Genomic DNA, 19,072 nt, shown 5'->3' with positions numbered 1-19,072 from the left:
AGCAAGAGGATCTCTGTGACATAATGGCCAGCCTGGTCTACAAACAGAGTCCAATACAGCTGGGAATACACAGAGAAAGCCTGTTTTGAAACAAAGCAAAACAAAAAACTGAATGTATCTTATTTCTTGGTGTTTTCATCTCTATCACTTTTTAGAGTTGGTTTATTGAACTTAGTTTGATTATTGAAAATAGATCAAAGGTCTAACAGATAGATATGATTCTATAGATATATAAGGTAAAATAGGTAGGTAAGGTTTTCAAATGCCTGAGAGACCAACAGAATATGGCATTTAAATATGTTTTTATAGTAGAAGAATGGATAAAGAAACTGTGGTACATTTACACTATGGAATACTACTCAACTATTAAAACCAAGGAATTCCTGAAATTTATGGACAAAACTATTGAACTACAAATGATCCTAATGAGTGAGTTAACCCAGAAGCAGAAAGAGTCAAATGGTATATACTCACTTATATCTGGACACTAGCCCAAGGGGCATGTCCCATTAAAGTCCTCACTTTCAAGGAAAGTGGGACAGAGGAGAGGACATCCTATTGGGACTCTAGGTGAAAGAAGCATGGGAGAATGAGGAAATAGAAGGATCCAGAGGGTCCTAAAAACCTACAAGTAGAACATTATGATGGGAGGATCTGGGCCCAGGAATCCTGCTCAAATTATGACACCAGCAAAGGACAATATGTGCAGTAAACATTAAACCTCTACCCAGATCTAGCCAGTGGACAGAACATTCTCCACAGTTGAGTGGAGAGTGAGGACTGACTTTTACATGAACTCTGGTGCACCATATTTGACCATGTCCCCTGGATGGGGAGTGCTGGTGGCACTCAGAGGAAGGATATCAGCCTACCAAGAAGAGACTTGATACCCTATGAGCATATACAGGGGGAGGAGGTCCCCGTCAGTCACAGTCATAGGGGAAGGGAGTACGGAGAAAATGGGAGAGAGGGAGGAATGGGAGGATTCAAGGGATGGGATAGCAATTGATAAAATATATTAAAAATAAAATAAATGTTTTTATTATTCTAAAGATTCTTTGACAACAAGACAAGTTAGCTCCTGGCAACACCCAGCCTTCCTCAAAGAAGATCATGAGTATCAAAGAACCTCCTTTTGGAAATGGCTTCAAATGTTGCAAAGCAGCCACTAGGCAAAATGTCCTCATTTCTGCCATAGACAGAATTTTGCCTAAAAATAGGCAAGTTTGGATGCAGGCAGAGTTGATGCTAAACTCTGTCGAGACAGAGTAAGAAAGTCCTCAGTAGGTCCTGCCTCACAAATATGTCTGTCAGATATATTGTGCTAGAAGGCTGAAGATGATGCTCCAATATTATAGAGAGTTTTGGGTGACTGTTCAGGCAGTAAACAGTCTGTCATTGTTTTCATTATGGAAGTTGCACTTTGGTTCACTCAGGTAATGAAGTTTTATTCCTTCCCAAGTCTCTGAGTGGGTTGAAGACCAGATGGTTTAGTCATACAATTAAACTTGCTTGGTTAGGGGTTAAGATATTATTAGATGTAGGTGTACATTTTAACTTAACAGAGATGCGATAGGATAGATATTGATTTAGATTCAGAATTTTAGACTCCACAAGATAGGAAAGGTGTTTACTTCATATGTGTCTAAAAGAAATTCCCAAATCACTACAAATGTAACATTTATAAAATTTCTGATTGTTTCATGGTTCTTCTTGCTATATATATCTTATTTATGTGTATTTATATATATATATATATATATATATATATATATTATTTATATGAATAATATAAATACATATGCTAAAAAAGAAACATAATAAAAATGAATAAAAAAGGAAAGAAAAGAAAATAGATGTCTGAACATGGCTTGTTAGACAAGGGTCAAGACTCTGACCGTAAGGACTTTCCAAACACTAAATGATTAGTTTTAAGTAAGATTTCCAAAACGTTCCTGGATCCTGATTAGATCTTTTACCCTGAGAAGACCAAGTTAGAAGTAGACTAACATCGGGCTAGACGCCGACCATCTGAGGTCTCGACATACTGCACTCTGAGATCCCAGCTGACAGCCTCCAGAACTGTCAGAAAGAAATTGCAGTTGTTTATAGGCCACCAGCTTTATGGAATTTCATTCCAGCTGCCCAAATGAATTAAGATAATGGCCATTCCACTGTTCACTTATTTTATTATTTAACTTTCAGACACATTATTCTTCATCTGACCTTGAACGTTTTCATCTCAATTTCCCAAAGAATGGAAGGAAGTGATGCTCAGGAACTGAACAACTTATTAATCCTTTTCCCAAGGTCTGAGAAGCACACAGCAGAGAGGCTGGTGATGTGAAGGTCAGGCTGGTCAAATGACAGAGAAACATAGTCCCCATCAAGGGTAAGTATCATTTATCATGAGTACACTCATAGAGATGAAACATGATCCTGAGGAAAAGCTGAAGAGCTGATAGGCTTTACTAGTCAGAAGGGATATTTCTCTGAGCAACTCTGATGAATGTCTGGGTCATAGGAAGCTATGACAAAGGCTCTTGTCCCTAACATGTGCATGTGTGCATGCATGCACAAAGGTGGGTATGCACAAATGCCTGAAAGCTCCCATACCTTTGCACACTTGCCTCTTACTGACAATTTTTCTTGGCTGCCAAGGTGCCATAAATAAATAAAAACACATCAGTAAGTTTCATGACAACACAGGTGCAAAAAATGAGAAACTTCACAAATGCTCACTGCATGCTCCTTTATAAGTTTACTCAAGTCAAACAGACATCGTCTTCCATGGTTCTATTCCCAAAAGTCTTGTTTTAAGGAGTCAAGTCAAAAATCACTGTGATTATTACATTTCTCCAAGTGAAAGAAATAGCTAAAAATTTAATAATATGACTTTTCAAAGCCATTTTATAATTCATAGAGTTCAGGGGCAAACTCTAATTCCAGTGCAGCCAAAGGCATGGAAAGGATACATGATTCTATTCCTGAACTGTGTAAAATGTCAGGTTAGGACTGTCTCACATGGAGACTTCATCTGAATAGGTTGCTGGATGTTTTACTCAATAGGCCAGTATGCCTGGTACTCAAGGTAACCACTGTCGACTGTGAATTATACTAGCCATGTTAAAGGTCTTGCACATTGACAATTGAAAGAAGGGACTGTAATTCTCAAACTTTACACTAGAGGGCACCAGTATGTGGTCCCTTGCCCAAGGCTGCACCGCTGAGAGATTCATAGATCTTCTATACTCACACTCCCCCTGGAGTACAGGGAGAGCTGTTTATGGGAATTCTGGTTGAGGAAACTTACAGGCCTCATCTAGAATAAATGAAATGGTGCATTGTGATTCCTTTGCAATGTTAGCCACGCAAATGGCCATTGTATGTGTTTAGTGTTGGCCTCTGTTCATCCAATCAATGCCTTGACTTCAGATTCTTGGTGATTTGACTTGATCAGTAGGCATCACAGCTAATTCTATAACCTGAAGGCTTGCTTTTAGTTATTTGTCTTTTTCTCCTCTTTGATGGAAGACCAAGTAAAGTAACATGAGCCCTCTGTGTTGTGTATGCATCTACATGATAATGTCTGTACACATATGTCTAAGCCAGAACACAAATTTGAGTGTTACTCCTCAGGTCTACTCCACCTTTTGAGAGAAGGGGGAGGCTCTCAATCTCCTAAAGCTCACTAGTCAGTCTAGACTGGTGAGCCCTAGGGATCTACATATCTCTATCTCCTCAGTGCTAGGATCACAGGATCATGCCACCATTTATAACTTATTGTTGTTCCTGTTGTTGTAATTATTATATATTTTTATTATTATTATTATTATTATTATTATTATTATTATTATTATTATTATTATTATGAAGATCAGATTCAGATCCTTGTGCTCTCAAATTAAACAATTGATATAACTGTCTCTTCAGATGTAACTGAACTATTATGTTCATTAAACAGAAATTACATGAAGCTCTACATGAAGAGACTAGGACTCCAGCCAATGACCAGATGATAATCATGTTTCTCTCTTTTGTGGCAAAGGAAAGGTCTCTTACACTCACAAAAAAAAGGTCATGAGAAAACATAATTTCTTATAAAGCACAGGGTTTGAAATTAATCATGCTCAGGAAGCTATCAGGGCAATATGTGTCCCATATTATGTGTATAATAATCCACATTACAGCTACTACACACACACTTCAATGGCCCATTTACTTCTTGATTATTTATTATAGGGAGCTGTATTATCACAAGATGGTGGATTTGGAGAAGAATAGCTAGGTATTTTTATGTCTACTTTAAGTGTTAGTTTTACTGCATTCTGCAATGTGGAAGATCGTCCTGTAGTCAAATCAAGCCATAAAGACCAAATTGAATTATCACCATGGGACAGCAGTTAAATCCTCAGGGAGTAGGCAGGTCCCATAGGAAAGGGGTGATGGATTGCAAGGGGATGCTGCCTGAATGCAGCCCACAAGAAAGGCTTGTGCTCTGTGACACAGAGGGAAGCCTCGGTTTGTTTAAGCACAGAGCCACAATTTGTAATTTATGGCCACCTATTAACCCTCTCTGCCTTCTTCCTAAATTCTGCAAATCTCATAGTAAACTATGAAACTCTGAAGGCTCAATAACTGCAGGACAATTGGAAAGTAAACCATATACAGAAAACAGAAACAACCTTTTTCCCAGAATTCTTTTATTTTATTTTATTCATTTATTCATATTACATCTCAATGGTTATCCCATCTCTTGTATCCTCCCATTCCTCCCTCCCATTTTCCCCTTACTCCCCTCCTCTATGACTGTGACTGAGGGGGACTTCCTCCCCTGTATATGTTCATAGGGTATCAAGTCTTTTCTTGGTAACCTGCTGTCCTTCCTCTGAGTGCCACCGGGTCTCCCCCTCCAGGGGACGTGGTCAAAGGTGAGGCACCAGAGTATGTGCAAAAGTAATATCCCATTCTCCACTCTACTGTGGAGAATGTCCTGTCCATTGGCCTGATCTGGGTAGGGGTTTAATAGCACTGCAGTGACTGTATGACTTGGAAAAAAGTTGATTTTAAGGCAGATGTGGTGTCTTTGGGGGAAATGTTAAGCTTGAGTACAGGAATGAAAGCATCTCAGATTTTGTATTTAATAATGTGAATTATTATGTCTTAGAAGGAATGCTAAGGAAATAGACGAAGTATACACATATGTGCAGGTATGCATACTATGAGAGTCTGTATGTGTGTGAATGAATGTGAAAAGGGAAATGGAAGCAATTTGGAAGAAAATAACATTTCTTCCTTTTATAGTGTTATAAAGGGAAGGCTAAGATTTTTCTACCTACACAGTGAAATTACATTCTTAGATTAAATCTTTCTTCCCAAGTGCATTAGTGCTAAATGATTCTCTTTGACTCATAATGACTACACTACCAATTAAGCCCTGAGGACTGAATGGACTAGTAAAGGTTCAGGCAATGTGGTAAATGGTGTAGTTAGTGTAAAGAGTATCAAACATGTGTTAACGTTTTTATTCAGGTTTCAACCATAATGGGAATAGTACAGAGGTTGCTGACACATAGAAACCCATATTGTCTTTCCTCACTCTGCATGTCATGAAGAAGTCACATGGGAGCTCTGAATATAAATAAATCTGCTATAGGTGATGTTTATTTAGCAAAAGAACCCACTAGGTTACTGAAAATACTATAGTTTGTCCAGACAGTTGAATAATGGGATTGCAAAGAGAATTAAGTTTTGCTCTTTGATGGCAAGATTGTTTACTCAGCCACAGGCTGGCAAAGAGGGCAGCGTAACACTGAACATTTTAAGCCAAATGCACATCAAAATTAAATAGTACAGAACAACTGCGGCACCAGCTCCACTCAGCTTGGATGCACAAAAAATATCCCAAGGTCTTGTTAGCATGCTTTCAGGGAAAGCATGTCTGAAATTAAAAAAAAAATTAATCCCAGAAACCAAAGAGTTTAAACTTTTATGGGCACTGCCAAATTTCTTCTTGCAGTATCAATAAAGACTTTATAAAGAGCTTTGTTATGTAGCTCACTCAGGAGAAACGAAGGGATGTCCATTCACTGTGGAGATTGGGTCAAAATTTTTCTCAACAGCCAAGAAAGCAGCATTCTCTGAATTCCTGCACCCAACTTTACCAATGAAATGATATTCAGCTCCAGTTCCCCTTTCTTAATTGGCTGATTTTCACTGTACAGTTAGCTAGTAGGACAATTAGAATAGTTTTACTTCCTTTTTAATTTTTGAGACAGGGCATTATGTATCAAAGGCTGGCCTCAGCTTTGACCTGGAAAGGAGCACGACATTGATCTGCCTGCTTTCCCTTCCCACGTGTAAGGAGTATTACAGGTGTCCAGCACCAGGACAATTGTGGTTTGAGTTTGAAATAGCCCCGATAGTCTCACATGTTTGAACACTTAGTATCCAGAAGGTACTCATGTTTAGGAATGTGGTAGAACCTAATAGAGATGAGACTTTGCTGTAGGTTGGTCACTGTGAGAGAGCCTGGGAATTTTATAGCCAAGCCAAAAGTCTTGTTCTCTCTGCCAATTAAGAGCTGATGAGATGTCACCAGCCAGCCTCCTATAGCTACTGCCATGTTGTCACTATCATAATAATATATATTCACTCATGCTATGAGCCACAATAAAGCCTTCTTACTTTAAATTGCTTCTTATCAGGCCTGTTGGGAAATTAACTAAAACACCTGATTTTATATTGTGGCGGGAACAGAACTCAGGGTTTCATGCATGCCAAGCAAGCACCTGCCAACTGAACTACACACCAAGCGTTGGCTTATGAAAATTCTAAATGAATAAAAGAAACACAGTGTGAAGGGGTACAAGGGTAGAATAGCAAATGCAAGACTTACCCAATGTCCACAAACTATCAGGTAACAGTGATAGTGGACTTACCACAGAGTAGATCTGATGCTTTCGTCTTTTAGCCAAGTCAATTATGTTAACTCCATTGTAGTAGAGGTTCTCAATACAGCCATGGAAGTTTTTCTTTAAAAAGGTCCCAGGTTTGCTTGGTACTGGAATTCCTCCAAAACTGAGCTTTATAGTAGAAATGAGAATCCACTCTTAGTTACAAGGTCTGAAGAAGTAGGAATATAAGAGAACTTAGTACATTCTCTATGTTTAATTGTATGTGTGATCCAAGTGTCTTTAGTAATTGCAGATGCCACTTGATTACTAATTTAAAAGTTTACTGATTACCTTATGTAACAATATCAGTAATTGCTTACCCCTAAGGACTTACTTTACAAAATCACTTTCATTTCTTAAAACTTTTCAATACTAAATAAAACGATAATTTACAGAGGAAAAAATGAGAAAAGAAAAAATTCTTTATGTCTTTATGTGTAGCACAGCAGTAGAGAGGACACAGCCATAAGAAGAGCTAAGGAGTGAAGCAAATCCTTACTCACCCATCCTGAAAACCCATATTACCCAAAGAGGTTATATGAATTGGATTGTTCCCCAACTGTTATCTATAAAGATTTAACAGTGAAGTCATACAAAAGGTTTTATGGATTTGAGAAGCAACCAAGAATCAGAATAATAAAAGTTAAAATATCAATAATTAATTAATAATTATAATTAATTTTATAATCAATTAATCATTCTACAATATTATATTTTATATAATTAACCTAATTATAATAGTTATTAATGATTAACTAGTTGATTGTTAATAATTATTAAAATTGTTAATGATTTGTTGTAAAACAGAAAATAAATGGAATTTTGATTGTGAAGTACAAGAATTATAATTGGTTGTGAAGTTTGATTTCAGCAATGAGAACATTATTCACACAAGGGCCAGGAGATGCTCAAAATCACCAGCCATACAGGATCAATTGACTCAAGTTGGATATCTAGAACTTTTGCTATAAACAAACAAACAAACAGCAACAGCAAAGAAAAAATTTAGCTAGATGAGGAAACCTCCTAACTTATATCTATGATCCAAGCATGACTTTGAATAGATGGTCAGAAAAGACAGGAGAATCATCCAGAACCTCACCAAGCAGCTAGTCTGGAGTACACTCTGAAGCAGCTAGAATGAGACAGACAGGTGAAAAGTAAACAATTACTCAAAGTTGGCCTCTCAACTCCACAGACACAACATTGGATGTCCATATGTATGTTTGAGTGTACACACACACACACACACACACACAAACACACACGCACGCGCACACACAGATCTACAAAGTTTAGATAGAGAATTGCATTTTAATGGTAGATGCCTGGGATGATTGCAGGATGTTAGTTTCCTTTACTATGTGTACTTTCAGGAAATTAACCCAATGATTGATGATGGATATAGTAAAGAACAAAGTCTCTGTTGGGGATACTGCTCTTGCTGTGCAAGCTGAGATGATAGCAAGTATTTTCGCATTTGCCACACCCTCATTGCCACATCAGTTACCAAGTTATCAACATTGCTTTGAAATGCCACATTACCTAGCAGTCTGTATCTCTTTTCTCTTGCTTTTCCCTCTCTCTCCTTGTGGAACTCTGCTGGAGAGTTGGAAATCTGGTACTACCAGATAGCCTCTGAGCTCAGTATAGAGTGAAGAAGGCACTCCATTTCCCAATGGAGTCCACTCTCCGAACACTAGAAACTCTATTGTACGTACAATGGTAGAGAAGCATATGCTTTTCCAACCATAGTATCATCGTTAGTCAGTCATGAACAACTCTGCCTAAATTTTTTAAAAAATAAATCACCAAGAAGTGTAAAATTTTTTTTTGTTACTATAATGGGACTGTCTATAACTTTTTTTCTGCTTTACTTTCTAAACATAATTATGATGCTTTCATGTATCTCAAAATGTGAAGCTGTCATTTTTCTTTAAACAGATATTTCTGTGCTTTTTAAGACAATTTCTTTCCATCCTGAACCCTCAGAGGACATCTATGTTGGGCTGTTATCCACTCATAAGTGAATATATACCACACAGAATTCACTGTGTCTGGATTACCTCACTCAGGATGATTGTTTCTAGTTCCATTGTCATGAGCTCCATAAAGAGGCTATCAAGGCTGGCAGATCTAGACCCAGGGGCTCCTGCACAAACAGATGTACCAAGAAAGGATATTGTAAGCAGGGCACTTAGACCACCTGTTGAGATGTAGCCAATGGATAGCTTATCTCACATGTTGTGGTGGGAGTTGGGAACTACTACTAACAAGAAGTCTGGTGCCTGGAATTTGACCTCTGCTCCTTAGAGGAGAAGCCCTGTGAGAACACAGAGGAAAAGGATGCTGGCTATAAGATGGGACCTGATAGGTTTTGGCCAGATGGTGAGGGAAGAATATAGCAGGAATGGGAGAGAGACTGGGAATTGGAGAATGGGAGAGGGGAGAAGGGGATGCAAATGGGATGTAATGTGAATAAGTTATAAGAATAAAAAGTAGAAGATAATTTCCTTGAATTTGAGGTGTGCAATCACAGCATTTGCACAGAACACTTTATTCTTCAATTTTATTTTCTGTACTTTTTATTTTATTTTTCTTATCTACAGTTTCTAATACCTGGCCAAAATATTTTAAATATTTTTACACAATAATAATGTAGATCTTTCTAGAAATAAAGCATGTAATCAATGAGAACAACAGTACAAACCTTCTATTTTCAAACTGTACAAAACAATGATTCTGACTTCCCCATTGAAAAAATATTTCCCACTCATTCTGTATATTGGTTATTTGCTTTCTTCTTTATTAATATATTTTAAGTAAGAATGAATTAAATTTTATTCTTTGTTTTTTCAAAAATGTATATTTTAGCTTGTAAAAAAATACTACATTTACTCTCTAAGTAAGAGAGTAGCACAGTCTTAAGGTCACAGACTCACTGTAGACTCATTGTACCTTACTTCCCTAAAAATGGACATAAAAACATTTAAAGGAGAAAATCCATTTAAGTTTTAATTTCTCTGTTCAAGTCTAGATTCATCTGGTATGAAATAAAGAATTTCTGTTTGTAAATCTTGTAAGAGTTTTAAAAAGTACCAATAAAAAATGTTGCTAACTTATTTACAAAGTGATTTTTAATTCGCTGTATTGTTCAAGTACTTCTAATGAAGGAATTTTGAATTTTTAGGAGGTCTGGTTTTTGTTTGTGATTTTTACAAGAATTAAATTGGCAACATGAAAGTATTATAGAATACATAAATATTTATTTTTTACATAAATATTTATAATTTTGAACAGCTAATGGTAAAATTATTCTCTTCAATTTTGTTAGTTACCTTTAGTTTTTACAAGAAACCACGTAGTCCTCTGATTCACATATATAAAATATTGTCTATAGAATAGCTCTTGAAAAGTTTGTAGGAGAATAAAAGAGCATTTTTTTTCTATAACCATATTTTTACCAAAATATTCAAGTTGGAATAGTATAGAAGAAAATGTCCAGAATACCGAATATAACAAACTGTAATCTCATGTTGCATAGAGGGGAAATAATCTGTAATGTGTGAAAGATTTGGTTGGGATGGGGTAATGATGAGTATGGGCTTTCTCTCTGACTCTTTCTGAGGAACCTAAGGAGGAAGAAAGTGCTTGTGATAATTAGTATTTTTGTTCCACTGAAGAGAATGCCAAGTCGCTAAAGACCAAATTTCTGGGCATTTCTGTGAGGTGGTTCCTAGTCTGCTTTAACTATGGTAGTACCATTCAATGGGTGGGATCAAGAACTGAATAAAAATGAAGAAATCAAGTCTTACTTAATTTTTTCTGCTTCTCAACTGTGGATGCTATATGACTGGCTGCTTATCAATGCAATTCTTAGCCTTCTCCTATGTCTGATGGGAAACAGAGTGAATCCAGCAGGAAAAGAAAATTAAAATTCTACTAAGGTACATGAATATCTATGTCACAATTGACTTATACTTTTAGTGTTTTTTAATTATCAGATAAAATTTTAATGTATTTAGAAAAGATATGAGATAAAGCCTCCTGAGAGTGGATGGGGTCCCAGTGCAAGACTGCTCTCCACTTTTATATTTTCAAGTAGTGAAAATGACATTATAATTGTACTACGAATTGGAGACTTATTTTATTATTAGGTAGTGAGGCTGGAAAGCTCTACTTCATGTATTGACAACTTTTCTTCATATACATTAATTTCTCTAAACATTTTCCAGGACCATATATGGTATCTTACAGAAAACAATAAATTCACGTTATTAGGGGAGATCCAAGATGTTGGTGCCAAACACACTGCTTCTGATAAGCAGGACATCCAGGACTGCACAGCAACCTGGAGACCAAAATGAGATCTACAAAACACCAGTGCTGCTGATGCCCAGGTGAAAGGGATCCACATTGTGTAGAACACAGGTGGGTCTGACCCCTGGCCACCCAGCTAATTCATAGAAAAGTCCCCTGAGGACAATAGACAATATCTTGAAAAAAGACTGTGAGACACCCATGCAGCTTTGGATTCTCACTGCCCGTCTGCTGCTTGTCGGATCTGAGACGAAGAGTAGGCAGGCAGAGCTGAGTCCTGGCACCGGACCCAACTCACATTAGCTACGACTAAGAGTGCAAGGCACCCAAGTACCTTTGGGCTCTGGTCTCCCTCAGCCCCCCGCCCCCCAGCTGCTTACCGGCCTGATGCAACAGCATACAGGCAGAGCTGAATCCAGGCAGTGCCCGCAATCTGCATTAGCTGCCATCCTGTGAGCAGCTTAGAGCCTTGGTCTATCTTCACCCACCCACCTGAAGCATACTGCACTGACACAGCTAGGAAACAGACCTGAGAGGCTGAGCAGAGACCTGCAAGGGCCACAATCTCTTTTTAGCTACCATCCTGCTGTTAGTTTCTGGCTGTGATCTTTCCCCATCCACCTGCAGCTTATTTGCCTGACCCATCTAGGTCACAGAGCAGATAGAACAGAGACCTGCATGGGCCAGAATCCACATTAGCTGCCATTCTGTGAAAAGCTTTTGGCTCTCATTTCTCTCCACCAGCCAGTGGCTTACCAGGCTAACCGAACTGGGGCACAGAGCCAATAAGCAGAACCCTTTCATATCAAGAAAACCCGTGGAACACCCCAGCATGTTTGGGCTCTGGTCCTCCTCACCCCGCCCCCAGCTGCTTATCAGGCTGGCCCATCTGAGATACAGAGCAGATAGGCAGAGCTGAATCTGGCATTATCTATAACTTACATTTGCTGCCATCTCAAGAAGGTCTGTGAGGCATCCAAGAAGCTTCAAGCTTGAGTCTCTCAGGGGCCCCCAGCTGCCTACTGGCCTAGCCCAGCTGGAACACAGAGCATAAAGGCAGAGCTCTGCCATCTCGAAAAGGATTGTAGGGCACTTGAGAAGCTTTGGGCTTGGAAATCTATTAGCCTACTCCTCTCCTGCCTGACCAAGCTGGGGTAAAGACAGGGAACCCAGCTGATAAGAGCTGGTGAAGGCTCTAACACCCACTGCCCACCATCCTGAGGAGTCCTCTGGGGAGTCCTAGCAAATGACCTTCAGCTTGGATCTCCCTTTACTTGCTCCTAACTTGCCTGGACCATGTGGGACACAGACAGTGAACTCATTGGAGGAATTTCTAAACCTGCTAATATAAGAGACAACCAGATACCTAGAGAACAGCACAAGAAGACTAGGAGCAAAACTCAGAGCCATGTAACACCAGTGGTCCCACCACACCAAGCCCTGGAGGTATGAACACCTATGAAGCACAAGGAGAAGAGCTTAAAATTGAGGTGGTAAAAATGCTAGAAAACAATAAATTATAATCTTAAATCATTTGTATTTGCTATCTGATTTATGAAAGATTTGATAGATAAAGTTTTACTTGGAATTACCTCTCTTATGAAGTCACTGTTGTGTATGTTCTATAATGGATAAATCACAAAAACTATTATTTGCAAAGATTGAAATTTCTTGCCTCCAAACTGTTCTCCTGACTTGTTCAAATAAATGTGACATATGCTCAAGTGTCAGGTTTGGGTTAACTTCCTTGACTCTGTGAACTGAAGTTCTCAGGAAAGTATCATAGCTGGGATAAACATTCTAAAAGACTGAATTTTAACTTCTACCATCATACTGAGTGGAAATCTTTCCTTCTTGAGCTCTCTGTTTGGTATCCTCCATAGCTGTGCATTGTCCACTTCTGACCTAATATCCTTGTGAACAGGCAAAATCCTTATTGGGGTATACAAATAGAATTCTAACTCCCATCAAACAAAATTTTAGGAGTGTCATCAGAAAACCTTCAAGATCTATAGTAGGGACTTCTCAATTTCCTGTACCTGATTGTGTTTTAAAATTACTTTGTCTTTCAGTTTGTTTATATGGTGGATTACATTGATGGATTTCCATATGTTAAACCATCCCTGCATTCCTGGAATGAATCCTACCTTGTCATGGTGAATGATGTCTTTGATATGCTGCTGTATTCGCTTTGCGAGTATTTTGTTGAGTATTTTTGCATCAATGTTCATAAGAGAAATTGGTCTGAAATTCTCTTTTTTTGTTGGGTCTTTGAGGGGTTTAGGTATCAATGTGACTGTGGCCTCATAGAAGGAGTTTGGTAATATTCCGTCCATTTCTATCTTTCGGAATAGCTTGAATAGTATCGGTATTAGCTCCTCTTCGAAGGACTGGTAGAATTCTGAGCTGAAACCATCTGGCCCTGGGCTTTTTTTGGTTGGAAGACTATCAATGGTTGCTTCTATTTCTATAGGCGAAATAGGGCTATTAATTTGTTTATCTGGTCTTGGTTCAATTTTGGTAAATGGAATCGGTTGAGAAATTTGTCCATTTCCCTTAAATTTTCAAATTTTGTGGCATAAATGTCTTTGAAGTAGGTTCTTACGATTCTTTGTATTTCTTCGGTGTCTGTTGTTATGTCTCCCTTTTCATTTCTGATTTTGTTAATTTGGATAGTGTTTCTTTGTCTTTTAGTTAGATTGGCTAATGGTTTGTCTATCTTGTTAATTTTCTCAAAGAACCAGCTCTTGGTTTTGTTGATATTTGGATTGTTCTCTTTGTTTCTAATTTATTGATTTCAGCCCTGAGTTTGATTATTTCCAGGCGTCTACTCCTCTTGGGTGTTTCTGCTTCTTTTTTTTTCTAGGGCTTCCAGATGTGTTGTTAAGTTGTTTATGTGGGATGATTCCATTTTCTTTTTAAAGGCACTTAGTGTTATGAATTTTCCTCTTACCACTGCTTTCAATGTGTCCCACAAATTTAGGTATGTTGTTCCACCATTTTCATTGAATTTCAGGAAGTCTTTTATTTCTTCCCTTATTTCTTCCGTGACCCATGTGTCATTAGAGACTTGATACCGTATGAGCATATACAGGGGGAGGAGGTCCCCCTCAGACACAGACTTAGGGGAGGGGAGGGGAGTAGGGGGGAAGTGGAAGGAAGGGAGGAATGGGAGGATACATGGGATGGGCTAACAACTGAGATGTAATATGAATAAATTAATTTAAAAAGAAAAGAGAAGAAAAGAAAGTTGGATGGAGATTTCAGCCAAAGCCCCATGAAATTCAGAAATAATTCATGCAAAGTGGAAATGATCTTTTAAAAAATTCACTTAATCTTTCCAATAAGCTTGAGCTGAGGGTTAAAAAAAATCATCTGACTGTTCTGATAATAAAAAGTATAGAAGGAAAAAAAATAAAATAAAATTACTTTGACCTCAAAACATCTTAACCCCTAAATAACTAATCTTCACTGTAAGACTAAGCTATGTGGTCTTTAAATAGAGCAGAAACTTGAGAAGGAATAAACTTTAACTGGATAATGACAAGATATGATGGATATTGATTTACATTCAGAATTTTAGGTGCACCAAGATAGGAAAGATGTTTTCTTCTAGACTGTCAATACAAAAAGCCAAAACACTAAGAATGTAACATTTATATGATTCCTGATTATGTCATGGTTCTTCTTGCAATAGGCAGTTTATTGTATATATGTGTAATAATATAAATGTGTATATAGAACATTTAAAAAACTAATTAATAAAAAAGAAAAAAAAGAAAACAAAAAATTAAATAAAAAGTTTGGAAAAAGTAAAAAAAAAATACTTTGATATATGACTATCTTTGGTCTGTATTACCAAGGTGACATATACTATTAGAAGCAGTGTGAATCTATGTCCTTGAGTCAAGGTCACTTATATTTGGGGCTATAATAAACTACCCCTAGTTCCCTTGAGGGTACTTTGTCCCTTGTGTTATTTACCTAGCTGCACAAATGCATTTCTTAGACAAATTTTCTTAACCTTCTTTCAATGCCTCCTACTAGAAAGCTTTTAAGGGGCAGATTTCAGTAAGGAAGACAGTGGTTTTAAAGTGCCAGTGGATAGCCTATCTCCTAAGTGTTGTATTTAATTATTTTTTTTGTTTTTTTTTTGTTTGTTTTCATTTTTTGTCTTCTTTATTAATTTATTCTTGTTACATCTCAATGGTTATCCCATCCCTTGTATCCTCCCATTCTTCCCTCCCTCACATTTTCCCCTTATTCCCCTCCCCTATGACTGTTCCTGAGGGGGATTACCTCCTCCTGTATATGCTCATAGGGTATCAAGTCTCTTCTTGGTAACGTGCTGTTCTTCCTCTGAGTGCCACCAGGTCTCCCCCTCCAGGGGAAATGGTCAAAGGTGAGGCACCAGAGTATGTGAGAAAGTAATATCCCACTCTCCACTCTACTGTGGAGAGTGTTCTGTCCATTGTCTAGATCTAGGTAGGGGTTTAAGGTTTACCGCCTGTTTTGTCCTTGGCTGGTTCCTTAGTTTGAGCGGGACCCCTGTGCCCAAATGTGCCTATCATAATGTTCTACTTGTAGGCTTCTAGGACCCTCTGGATCCTTCTACTTTGCCATTATGATACCTTCATATAATAAATATAGTATAAATTAGCATAATGACAGACTTACAATGACCTGTACATTTTTCTTATAGTTTTTTGCTTTCAGAGTTATTGAATATCCTGTGCTATGTTCTATGTCAATTTAATGATTTTTATCTTTAAAATATTCTAAATTATATTTTTCAAATGTTTATCTTGTCTAATTAGTTTCTGTATGTGCATGTGTTCATGTGTATACACAAGTTCTGTACAGATGGGCATGTGCATGTTTGTGCATGCATGTAGAGTGCAACATTCAACAATGGTTATCTTCCTCAGTCAACCTCCATCTTCCTTTTTTGAGATACGGTCACTCATTGTACCTAGTGCTTACTAACTTGGAGAGACTTAGTAGTTTAAGAGCCCCAAAGATCTTTACATTTCTGTCTCCCCAGTGTTGGAATATGTCCATGCCACTGAGCCAAGCAGATATTTTTCATAGCTTTGAGGTATGAAATTGAAGTCTTTATGTTTGTGTAGCATGCATTTTATCAACTGAGGTATATCACTAGCCCCCTCAATCCTGAGTATGTGAGCCAATCATAGATCAAAACAATACTTGTTGACTTTGATCAAAAAAAGATATGATAAGCAATTCCCTCCTCACTCTGCTTTAGCCTTGTGTTTTTCGACAATTGTGTTCACTTTTTATTTGCTTGTCCTGACAAATTACACAGTGTGCCTTTCTTTGATCATAGGGTCAGATGAAACTCAGGAGACTATACATTCTACCCACAGGTTGCCTCAGCCAATACCCTCTCTCCAGGAATCTGATGGGCTTTCTAGTATCAGAGACAAGCTGATGTTGGAAAAATAGCAGGAAAAAACCCTCTTTGATGTTAAATGCAAGAGGCTCCAAAACCTTTCGCTCTTTTCCTTTTATTTTATTATTTTTCTTTTTCTCTCATACACATCCTTTTTTAAAATTTTTATGCTATTTCCATGACAATGAGTTCCTCTACTAAATTTTTCTCTAAGTCAGTTTAAATATGGATTCTGAAGTTTCCATTTCTAATGGTTCCAAAATATATGACCTTTTTGTCTTACTTTGGTTTGGTAGTAGGTTTGGTGATAGAAATTCTCCAGAAATGATTGTGAGCTATTGTCTTCTTTTCTAGTCTCCTCTGAAGTATAACTAAGCTGTGTATTACTGAGCCATGTGGAAATGCCATGGCTATCAGAGGAGGCAGCCCTTTTTCAAAATGCAATCAAAGCTGAAGAATATGTGGCACTATTAAACAATGCCAGACTTTTAATTTTTTGGTAAAAATCTCTTTATTTTTAAGTATTGATTTGAGGGCTGGTGAAATAGCTATGTAGATAAAAGCACTTGACCACAAGCCTGCTAGTCTAATTTGATCACTAGAATCCAAATGGTGGAAGGAAAACATGCGCTTTTGCAAGCTGTCCTATGACCTCCCCAGGTAAGTGATAACAAGCCCATATACATAGGCATACACAGGATTAAAAAATAACAATATAATAAAATATTTTAAACATTGATTTTCATTGAAATTAGGGTGTATGCATGTGCATGCACACACATGCATATATGTAAGTCAAAATGCAACTGGGAATATTTTGTTCTTAAGACTCTGACCACTATATTTTTTGAGACAATGTCTCTCCTCAGGACTTGATATTTACTAATTTGGCTTGGTTGGCTGGCAAGTGAGTATCAGAAATAGATCTGTATTTGTCTTCCCATCATGAAGTTTATAAACCCTTGCCAGCCCAACAGGCTTTCTCTGAACATCAGTGTGTTGATTAGTTTATTTATTTTTTATCAGCTTCACACAAACTGAGTCATATAGAAGGAGGAAATCTCAATCGGGAAGACACCTTCATCAGACTGGCTTATATGAAGTGCTTGAGGTGCTTCTGATTAATGATTGTTTTGGAAGAGCCCAGAACATTGTGGCAAATGCCACCTGTGGTTAAGTGTTACTGGGCTAGAAAGAAGGCCAGCTAATCAAGTTATGGAAAAGAAGCCAGTAACCAGTACTCTTCTATACTTTCTGCTTGAGTTCCTCATTTTATTTCTTTGATGATGGATAGTTACCTGGAAGAATGCCTCCTCAATGGCTTTGGACATGTTATCTCTTATGGCAATAGAACGTGAACTAGAATAATGTTCTGAGGATGGGACTCAGATCCTCATTCTTACAACACAAATGCTTTTCCATCTGAGCCATCTCTCCTCTGGGACACTTGAATCTTCTGAAGGGAAAACCCAACATAGATATCTGTTTTTCAATTCATGAGTTTATATCATTAGAAATGAAGCCAGATGCTTTCTCAGAAAATTGAGAATAGTTCTACCTCAAGACCCAGCCGTACCACTCCTAGGCCTATATCCAAGTGATTATCAACCATACAACAAGGATAGTTGCTTAACTCTGTTCATAGCAGCTTTATTCATAATATCCTAAATCAGGAAACAACCTCCCCTCAACAAAAGAATGGATAGTGAAACTAGTACAGTTACACAATGGGATACTACTCAGCTATGAAAAGGAAGGAAATCATGAAATTTACATGCAAATGGATGGAACTGGAAAAGGTCATCTTGAATGAGGTAATCTTAACCCAGAAAGACACACATGGTATTTACTCATTTATAATCAAATTATAGCCATATAGTACAGGATAAACATACTGTGAATCACAGACCAAAGAAGAAATAAACGATAAGGAGGACCCAAGGAAGGATGCTTAAATTTCACTTAGAAGAGGAAGTAGAGTACACAGTGGGAAGTGCTTGAAGAGATAGAACAAAGTAGGAAAGGGAGCACAGAAAGAAAGAGGGTAGATACCAGGTAGGGGAGAGCAGGGGCAGCAGGACAATGAGCACACAGATAGATGAGAAACTATGGGCGAGTGCGTGTCTGAGATAGGCTTGAGATCTAAGACAGGGTTATCTTATGGGAGGAATGGGGTTGACTCTGGCTGAGACTACCAGAAGCAGGGGGTACGGAGACTCTAAAGGACACCCTCTAGCTAGAACGTAGTACGAATGGATGGAGGGGACCACCTATGCACCCGCAAAAATGTTGATTCTAAGCTTTCCCTGCCTATAATATGTGCAGGGATAATAGAGCAAGACTGAGGGAATGTCCAACCAATGCCTGGCTCAAACTGAGACGT

At 37.9% G+C, this 19,072-nt stretch overlaps 1 protein-coding gene across 1 annotated transcript in view; it reads right to left on the bottom strand.

Annotated features, from left to right (window-relative positions):
- The window catches only part of CNTNAP5 (contactin associated protein family member 5), an 893,510-nt gene that overhangs the window by 462,275 nt on the left and 412,163 nt on the right, over positions 1-19,072 (bottom strand). Inside the window, exon 7 of the mRNA XM_084797079.1 lies at positions 6,942-7,085. Within this exon, the coding sequence (XP_084653205.1) occupies positions 6,942-7,085 (144 nt within the window). The remainder of the gene's footprint in view (positions 1-6,941; positions 7,086-19,072) is intronic.

The sequence above is a fragment of the Acomys minous genome, assembly GCF_964271855.1.
Source record: "Acomys minous genome assembly, chromosome: 1".
Lineage (NCBI taxonomy): Eukaryota > Metazoa > Chordata > Mammalia > Rodentia > Muridae > Acomys > Acomys minous.
The sequence above is the reverse complement of the archived record's forward strand: the minus strand, read 5'-3'. Positions and strand labels throughout refer to the sequence as shown.